Source organism: Anarhichas minor, unplaced genomic scaffold, assembly GCF_050575085.1.
Source record: "Anarhichas minor isolate MPS153535 unplaced genomic scaffold, ASM5057508v1 ptg000007l, whole genome shotgun sequence".
NCBI classification, from domain to species: domain Eukaryota; kingdom Metazoa; phylum Chordata; class Actinopteri; order Perciformes; family Anarhichadidae; genus Anarhichas; species Anarhichas minor.
The window spans coordinates 12724727-12734927 of NW_027466453.1; the positions used below are offsets into that span (position 1 = coordinate 12724727).

The following is a 10201-nucleotide window of genomic DNA, read 5'->3' on the forward strand; positions in this document are numbered from 1 at the left end:
GCCGTTAACGGCCTGTGGGAGGATAGTCCTGTAGATGAATGAACACCTGGATTAATGGGGTCAGTGAGCACCAAGCTGCTGAGAAAGGAGAATCCCAGCCAAGGCAGCCATTTTACATTTTACTTTTACTGCATGTCTCATGGACCGTTTTCCTCTGCTGGTTTTAGAGAGGGCAGCAGGAGGGTCCCACGGGGGTACAAGAGAGCGAAGAAAGGACATTTTGGACCTGTGTACTTTATATAGGACATGAGCAGTGGGGGTGCTAGTTATACAGTTATGATTTTATGAACCCTCAGCCATTTCAATGACACCATAGGTGTATGCTGATGTGCAAAAATTCTATAATTATAAAGAAAAGTATTGAATTTGTCAGGAAGTGAGCGCACCTGAATTGGCAAATTCACCTTTCTGATGTTCTATCATTGTGAAGAGATGTACTGTCTTCACATCCACATCTTGGGTGTCATTTTTTTGTGATTACTTAAAATATTTGCACTTCAGTCTTTTGGGAGTTAGTTGCCACCAGGCAACCTTGACTCCTCTCTGAAAGTGATTTTCAATGAAAGCTAAACAGGGAGGGTGCTGGCCCTTTAAACTGAGCTCTGAGTGCTTGGCAGGCTAATAGATGCAGTATAAAAGGTGCTAGTGGATGGCAACCTGAAAAAATAGTCTTATCTGAAAAGGTCCGGGACAGTTATAAATGAAATAATCGCGCTGGGCACATTAATCCATGTTTATGCCCTAGGGGGAGACCTCTGCTCACCATTTGATCTGTGTGTGAGTGCATGCATACAGTATGTGTACGTGTGTGTGTGTGTATATGCATGTGTCTGTGTATTTGCAAGTAACCAATGCCTTTCACTCATATCTTTCCCCTCCTTCAATCCTTTTCTTTTACAGCTAACAGCAATTGTTTCATTATACTTTCTGACTTGCTTTTAACCAGAAACTCCAGCAGGGGATATGGCAAAGGGAAAGAGAGGGAGGAGTGAGAAATAGTGGACAAAGAGAGAGAGAGACAGATACAAAAACAGGGAGACAACCAAGAAAGATAGAGAGGGGGAGAATATTAAGACATTTAAGTCACAATATGCAATTTGGCATACCCACTGGACCACTGCAGTCTAAATGATGTACAGTTATTGCTAATATGGTTCTTGGAGTGCCTCGCAACCCAAACTTGCAAGGGAGTGGGGGCCTATGGAGGACAGGAGAAAGACCGTCCTTATGTGTTGAATATGATTTGCATCACAAAAGGCTCGGTTACGGTTTCTTGGATCTTCTATGTTTGCAAAAAGAAACAATGATATAAAGGCGATTTCAGATCTTAAAACCAGTTCATCACTTCACACCTGCAACATACAAATCATGTTGTATTTTTCTTACAATTCACATTACACTTTATTTTTGTGTCATATTTTGGTCCCAGACAGCTGACACTAATGGCAATCTAAACTCCAATATGTTTTACAGAGCTACAACTCAGTGTTGCTTCTTTCCCAGTTCCCTATTTTCCATGTTTTTTGCTACCATTTAACACTCCTTTATCTCACATGTAAATGCAAACAGTAATTTGTAGAACGTTACAATATTACCAGTCATCTATTTCCCCCTGTTTTACCAGTCTACCTTTTATTAATCAAGTAATACAATTGCTCAGGTGACTTCAGACTTCTACATAAGTACAAGGATTGTTTGACTGAGAATCTGTCCCATCCAAGAGAAAAGCAAGACATCTTCTGTACACTATAAGAATAACGAAGGCTTTTGCTTTTGTTTTCAAACAGACAAACAAATCCTTGCTATTAGGAAGCTTGAGAAAATGAGATGATTCTCATTTTACAGCATAGCCTCCCGAACACAAAAATCCATATTTGTGAGAGAAAACAAACTAGTTTCAATGTATAGTCAAGACTGCCATCTACTGGACACAAATACATTGTACCAACCACAGAAGCACTGCTGCTGTGTGTAAGTTAATTGAAGGCTGGGCCTTGTCCCAAAATAGATAATTGGGTTTATTTGTCATTTACAAACAAATATAATTCATATAGGGACTTAAAGTGTCATAATGTGTCTATTCGAATCCATTCCAGTATTGATTGTGATCTCACTAGTGAATTGTATTTTTCAATCTACTCTGGTATTACAATAGCACAAAATCTCTAAACCTTTCCAAGACTGTGATGCTATTTAAGTCCTAAAATTCTCATTGGGTACTCACTAGCATTGCACCCCCACAAATTAGTCAATACAGCAGATGAGGAGATATCCTGACTTGTATTTCCTACTATGAGACTTCAATAGACTTCAATCCTAAACCCCCGTTACGTAACTCAATTGTGTCCTTTAGACTTTGCTTGCCTGAAAAACATTCATATCTTTCAAATTCCAATCGATTTCCGTTAAAACAGTTCATAGTCTCCGAGCCCAAACCAAGATTACTAAAGTGATGCGACTGAAGCAATTTCCCAAGACTTACAGAATACATCATCTGTGTACACAGATTGTATAATATTCCTATAACAAGTACATTTACTTTGACATGTAAAATTGGTGCAGTGGCACTTTAAGAAAGTCTGCTTTTGCTTTTCCTGTGAAACAACTAGCTACGTTAGTATTTGTAAATAATCCAATAAGAATGGACCGCCAAACCATACGCTACAAAGTTACACAACACTATCCGACACAATTATCAATACCTCCATGCTCAATATCTGGGTAATAGATAGATAGATGGATAAATGGATGAATTTAGGATCCTCAAATGTATTTCTGAAACTGTGATACAAATTAACACCAGCAATATGACAATTCAATTCCATTGCATTAATTTAGGCCTATATTAATGGGAACTCGGCATCTACCTACAATAGTAAACACTGTTGTGTACTTGTACAAGGCAATACTGCCACCCAGTGATTACAAGGTGAAAACACATGATATAAAATGTACACTGTATTTGTAAAGGGTGGGTTGGGAATCATGAGAAGATTTTTTAATCACAATTCAAGGCAAGTAAGAGCAGACTTGGTCAACTTCCATTGGTTTAAATTTCAACAGTGGTCACACAGCTACTGCTGTATATTAGCAACTGCAACCCACAGTAGACTTACAACTGTACACCTGCCTGTATACAAATATATACAGCTTTAATTTGTACTACATTTCATGTAGTCTCTCTTGGAAGGCATTTACAGTGTTGCACTCCGTTGTTCACGTGAAAAGTGATAAAAATAAGAGATAGAGAGAAGTTCCAACCCATTCTCTCCTCTGCACAGATGGCCAATCACAGCGTTAAGTGGGTGCGAATGTCAGATTGTCGTTTCACAGCCTCACAAAGAACAACATCAGAGAGGTGAGGGGGGTTAGGGTTTCGGAGATATTCGACCATCTGACAAGTGGTTCTGGTGAAGCGTACTGGCATCTTGAAAACACCTAAACTGGCTTTCGGCACGCACAAGCAGAAGTTCTATTTAAAGCTCCTTCTGAATATCTGAGCTCCTCACCCTGTATGACCTCAATACAAAGGAATACCTTTAGCTTCTACACACATCAACGTACATACAGTATGTTTGTGCTCCACAAAACTCTTCTTTTTAGCTTTGGGCTTTTACCAACCTCTGTCCTTAAATTAACATTTGAGCATCAACCTCTCATGGTGGTCTGGGATCACAATGCTAATCACCCTAATCTGTCAAGTCAATAGATGAGAGCACTGGCCTTTAAAGATTATCAAGTAGAAATAATACCCCAATGATTTAGCTTTGTGCTATAGTTTTCAAACCCACTTGTGGTTTTGGTATTTCCAATTGGTTCTCTTTGGCATTACCCTCAACATCTCCAGGAATCTTAAAGAAAGTGGTAATGCTCTTACAAATGTTGACGATGGTGTGCACTATGACAAAGGTCATGGAGTTGTGCCATCCATTATCAATTGATAATGTTATCTCTGAATAACAGAGTTGGTGGTGTGGAAGAGTTTGCAACATTTAGGCTGAGGATCGACTAAGGTGAAAATGGAGCAAAGGCACATGGGCAATGCTTGTGCATTCAAATATGTGCTATTCAAATCGCTCTCAGCTAAACTCGCAAACTCCACAAATTTACATATCTCTAAAGTACTGGAGCAAGCGTAATGTTGCTATGTAGCTCCTCTGTACCTGCATCTGGCAAACTGGGGTAAGAACTTTCAGAAAGAAACCTTTGTACTGCTTTGGGAGTTAAGACTCTGCCTCTTAATCATTCAGCCATGTACATTAACCCTGGTCCAATACAATGTGACAGAGGCTCTTTGTGAATATGATTTTAATCTATAAATCAAGTCTTTAATGAGAAGAAGGTTTATTCATGCAAAGGAGTCAATACAAATGTGCATATATTTACACAAACTAACCCATGAAAAGCTTAAAAGGACTCAAAAGAGAAGTAGAAGCAGTGGGGCGCAACCAAAAGCAACTCTCTGGACATTTTCCAATTGGGTTGTGGCTCGCCAGCAGATCAAAGCTTGGATAATCCTAGGCCTGGATAGCCTGGCTACTCGCAAATTAACCTAATTGTGAAAGTAACAACCAATAGGGAGTCAGGTTTCACAAATGAGTGTGCCAGTGTGAGTTACAGTGAAGGAAGACAAGAGTGGAGGAGAAAAGAAAGACATGAGAGTGAGGGGAAGACATGGAAGAGACAGCGAAGGAGTCCGAGTGTGTACTGGAGAAGGTGAAGGAGGAGGGGAGGTTCGTGGTTGGTGCACTAGTATGTGACGTCAGCGGCTTGTTGGATTGAGGTGCTTTGTCCTGCTGATTTTAATCCCAACTCATTAAGGAACAGAGAGCGAGTGCCTGTGCAAGCCCTCTGGGGAAAGAGGGAAAGTGACGGGAGAAGGAACGAACTCTAAACATTCCACCAAGGGAGATAAGTGGAGCGAATTTACGGCTTGAGAGACGAAAGAGGGGAGAAATCAAGCATTTTATTTTTGCATTTCAGGTTCATGCCTGCCTTGCCTCATTATCCTTTCCCTTTTTTGTCCTAAACCTCTTTACTTGCAATCTTAACGTGTGGCCTTTTCAAGCATGCCCACCAACGGAATAAATAGGGCCCTAAAACTGCAGTTTGGTCTGATCAACTATGAGAGCCGCTACCTGACGGCTGAGGCTTTCGGCTTCAAGGTGAACGCCTCAGGCGTCAGCATGAAGAAGAAGCAGATCTGGACCTTAGAGCAGGACGAGCAAGATGGCCAAGTAGTGTTCCTCCGCAGCCACCTGGGACGCTATCTAGCCTCTGACAAAGATGGAAAGATGACATGTGGGGCAGAGAAGCCTGACCCCGACTGCCGTTTCCTTATTGTGCCTCAATCTGATGGTCGCTGGGCACTGCAATCAGAGCCTTACCTGCGTTACTTTGGAGGCTCGGCTGACTACCTGTCCTGCTTTGCCCAAGCCATTGGGGAACAAGAGCTCTGGGCCGTCCATTTGGCTTTACACCCGCAGGCCAGCCTGCTCAGTGTGGCACGTAAGCGCTATGCCCATCTGTCCGCTTCAGATGGAGAGATCTCGGTGGATAGCAACATTCCCTGGGGAGTGGACTCTCTGGTCACCTTGGTATACCTCGATGGCAAGTACAGCCTGAAGACCTGTGACAGCCGTTTCCTCAGCAATGATGGCAAACTGGTGAAGGAGAACACCAATACTACCAGCTTCACACTGGAGCTTAAATCTGGCAAGCTGGCCTTTAAGGACTGTGGTGGAAAATATCTGACCCCAGTGGGTCCAACAGGGACGCTGCGATCTGGCCGATGCTCCAAACCTGGAAAAGATGAGCTGTTTGATCTTGAGGAGAGTCATCCACAAGTAGTTTTTCAAGCAGCCAATAAAAGATTTGTCTCGGTCAAGCAAGGTAATTAGTCTGCATTGCAGTCTTGAGAAAAAAATTTAACATCTAAAATGGAATAGTTTCATACAGGAAATGGATTGGATTGCTGCACTTACAGTATATTATGTTCTCAATCCATCAATGAGGAACTTTAAAGTGGAAATGATTTTCACTGTTGAAAATCATCGAGACTAAGGGATGAGATTTGATTGTTTGCATATACATTATAAAGAACCTTGAATCTATTCAAAAGGAAGCAAAGTACAAGTGTCTATATGGTAACAAATGGGAATAAAACCAATGAGCGAACATGTGAGCTAAACATAGCTAGAACGCCTATTCGAGGCTCCATGCTGAGTTCAGACACGGGGAAAAGAAAAAATGATTGACTTATTGACAGACAGAAACACAGCAATTTCCACCACTCTGGTTTTGCAATCATTTTGCAGCTAAAGTCCCTTTGCACTTTAACAATGTCAGCATCTGAGACTAGGTGAGACCATTTTCAGATTCTTTAAAGAGCAGTGCACTATATATATTTTTTTTAATTACCTTTTTCAAATGACTCTTTACTAACCACTTAGTAGGATAAATGTTTTTATCTTCACGGTCTGTGGTTAAATGCAATAGTCATCTTTCATGTACCGTTGATTTCAGATTTTGCTCTATATTCTTTTTCCTTTCAGTATTCAGTTTCCCTGCATTTGAATCTCTACAAGAGTATCTCAAAGCTACTAAAAAAACAAACCAAGGAGAGCACAGATGTTACATTTTGCAGGTTTAGGTATTGATTTTGGCTAAGAGTTTAGCCCTCGCTATATAACAGCTAAACACATAGCAGAGTGGAGTGCACGGTGGGCCTGTTGACAAATAAGAATACAGTACATTCTCGAGTGGAGCAGTAGCACAGCTGGGTGTTGCGGGCATAAAGTGTATCCAAATATCAAACTGTATAGTAATTAGGGATTTTTGATAACATGAGCAGGCTGGATTTGTTTTGATTGAATGTTTACATTACAGTGACCAAAAATCAAATCAGCAACATTAACCAGCTACTGGGGGAAAGCTCTACCTTTCTTGATCACTTCAGCAAGTAATTCTGAACCAGCGTTCAGAATTGTTGACAGCCATACTGTGGTGGTAATTGTGGTAATGGGCTTTGTCGTTTCCACTGTGTGTCTATTGAAGATTAAGCAGCGTGCAAATAACTTAAGGGCAGACCTGTGCCCCACGGGCGTCAATTACCATCAATGGACTTTAAGCTTTGGCTACTCACTCTTTACCGTCAACCATTGAGTGAAGTTCTCCAAATTGTGTGGCTCTACGGTCAGCCAGTGTGGCAGTGAGGTGGCAGCCGGACAGAGCTACAGCCAGGGCAGAGGAATTACAAAGTCTCCTGTCAGCCTGTATGATGTGATTTTCTCTGTCCTCTATATTCAAGCAAACAATGTGGGAGGAAAGACGAGCAAATTATGTTCTGTTGCAGCTGTTTAAAGCTTTAAAATTCAATTAAAAGAACAGCCTTATTTAATCTAGCTGCACAATGCACATGCAATACTACAGCATATTTTAGGGACGAGGTTCTCTAACTTTAGACTGCACTCATTATTATGCTTATGCATGAATAGAATTCTGCATTAAAATAAGGTCACCATCAAGGCAATAGTTCAACAACCTAGCACTCTATTCTCATAATATAGGGCAAATAATTACACTTTTAACTGTCGTGTCTGGCCTTGTGGCAGTTCCATGTTTTTTAAGGAACAAGGCACTGAAAGCTGCTTAGTGGGCCCTGCGGTGCAGATTTGCATTTCACCACTCAGGGAATTACAGCAAGCGAAGGAACAGGAAGGGTGGAGGGGTGACTGTGGGGGATTAGAGTTGTAACAAGCTTAAGAGAAAGGTTGAAGGACATTTCTGTGGCATCTAATTTGAACTTACAGCAGACAGTTCAGTTATAGGCTACACGTCCGAGTATTCTCCACCGCCTGACACACCCCACCAGTCAGAGTTAATACATGTGGATTAAGTGCATAACACTAGATTGGCTGGTTGTGATTGAAGTTAGGCACTTGACTGAATAGCGCACCAACTGACTAAGTAAAAAGATGGGCACACTTTTATGTAAATGTTGTGTTACGACAAGCTTTACTTGGACACTTGCTTTTGTATGCAATGAGTTGATCACATGCAATTTGTTGATGAGCAAAACGTTCTTAAAGTGAGGCATGGGAATATCCAACGCTCACAGATGGCCAGAAAGCAGTTTAACTTTAAAAGGTGAACATATTCCGATATGGACATTATTTCAGAGTGGGGGGGGGGGGGGGGGGGGGGGGGGGGCAAAACATACCAATGTCTCATCCTGTAGTATAATCCACTTCTACAATACAACCTGACAAAAACCTCTGGTGTTCTATGATGGAGCAAACAACTTTTTTTAAATCATCACCTTTAAAGTGTAGAAGGAGTCAATGTTTTATAGGCTACTTCAGAGACGGATTTTGGGAAGACAATTTTTCATAAAATAATTAATGTCGAAAGATTAAAAGGTTAGCACACATTGCAATCTCCAAATGCGTTTGAAACTCTACTACTTTTCACAGACTGCCATCTTGTTACACTAAAGCATGATGTAATAAGTCTGATTAAATGCCATAAATACATGAAGGTGACTGAGAATTTGGTCAATGTGTCATTCAATATGTTGGCATTTGCTATTGCACACACCCTTAAATTATGAGAGGCTAATCTGTGCAGGAGCAGACTTGAAGCAACACCTTGCCTATGCATCATGCATTTGTGTACGGCACCTTCAGGGAGGTGAAATATGTCACTGGACACCAGAATCGCAAAAAAAAAAAATAGATAACCCAAAATAAATCAATGTATAAAGAAGTAATATCAACCAAGAAATGCATGGATGACATTAAATATTGTATTAATATTGTATCATGCACACGTCTCTTTGGCAATGCCTGAGAGAGGAAATTACATTTGAAAGGATGTAACATTGTAATCGATTGAACAAAGACATAATTATTGCTGTTTTTTTCCCCCCTTATCACCAGGAGTGAGTATTTCAGCCAATCAGGACGTGGAGACAGACATGGAGACCTTCCAGATGGAGATTGATAAGGAGAGCAAAAGGTCTATGTTCAGGACCAATGGTGGATCCTACTGGACTCTAGTGACTCACGGAGAGATCCAATCCACCGCCACAGAAGTGTAAGTAGCCCATAGCTTTCAAAGAGGAGCTTTCCTCTATGTTGTAATTTACCTCTCATTAACCTCTCCGTGCTTTTATTCCCAGCAAGGTCAACACAATGTTTGACATTGAGTGGCGAGGGAGGAGAGTGGCACTCAAAGCAAGTAATGGAAAGTACGTTTGTACGAAGAAGAACGGGCAGCTGTCAGCAGTCAGCGATACAGTGGGTAAGAGCCTTCAGGCAAGCCACCTGAGATTCAAAGTCGTGCCACAGGTAACGCTTCGTTGACCCACGCAAAAGAAAAAAGTACAGCATGTGTCCCTCATTGCAGGTGATGACGAATTATTCCTGATGAAACTCATCAACCGCCCTATGCTGATCCTTCGTGGAGAGACTGGCTTTGTGTGTCACCACAAGAACTCCAACACTCTGAACGCAAATCGATCCGTCTATGACATTTTCTCATTGATCTTCAACGACGGCGCCTACAATATTAAAAGTCAGTGTTTTATGTGTGCATGTCACAACATACATTTCTGCATAACACAATCAATATATAGCTGTGTCCTGTTTTCATAGATATTAAGCATCTACTAAATCAATTCAAACAAATAGCCAACATATAATTGGTATCCTTCTGCAGGTGTGAATGGAAAGTTCTGGTACGTCTCAAGCAGTGGCCTGGTGTGCTCAGATGGAGAAAAGCCAGAGGACTTTTTCCTTGAGTTCCTGGAGCATGGACGCGTCGCCATCAAAGGCTCTGATGGCAAGTACCTCCGTGGAGACCAGGGAGGTACGCTTATGGGTGACGGTACAACTATTGATGTATCTTCTCTGTGGGAGTATTGATCAGGGTCCTCAAAGAAGAAGAAAGCAAGTGAGGTGCAGGCCCCGCTTCTATCGGCTCAGATGAAGAGGACTGAACGGGTAACACTGTTTTTATACTAGCTGCCAGGTGCCCAATACCATGTTTTTTTGTTGTAATTCGGAAGAAGAGAACACATTAGGAAAGTATGTGTGGTGTTTACTGTAAATATGTTGTCTCTCAAATGACAATGCCATCATCAAACAACAGATACTGTGAAAATATGTAATTTGGCAAATACAGAACATTATGGCTGTCC

General features: G+C 41.3%; 1 protein-coding gene across 1 annotated transcript; it reads left to right on the forward strand.

Moving 5' to 3' along the window:
* Positions 1 to 5069: 5069 nt before the first annotated feature.
* Positions 5070 to 9926, forward strand: fscn2a (fascin actin-bundling protein 2a, retinal). The gene is made up of 5 exons (XM_076080367.1): positions 5070 to 5892; positions 8940 to 9096; positions 9182 to 9303; positions 9409 to 9576; positions 9721 to 9926. The coding sequence occupies exons 1-5, from the start codon at positions 5070 to 5072 to the stop codon at positions 9924 to 9926; spliced, it is 1476 nt and encodes a 491-aa protein (XP_075936482.1).
* Positions 9927 to 10201: the final 275 nt, after the last annotated feature.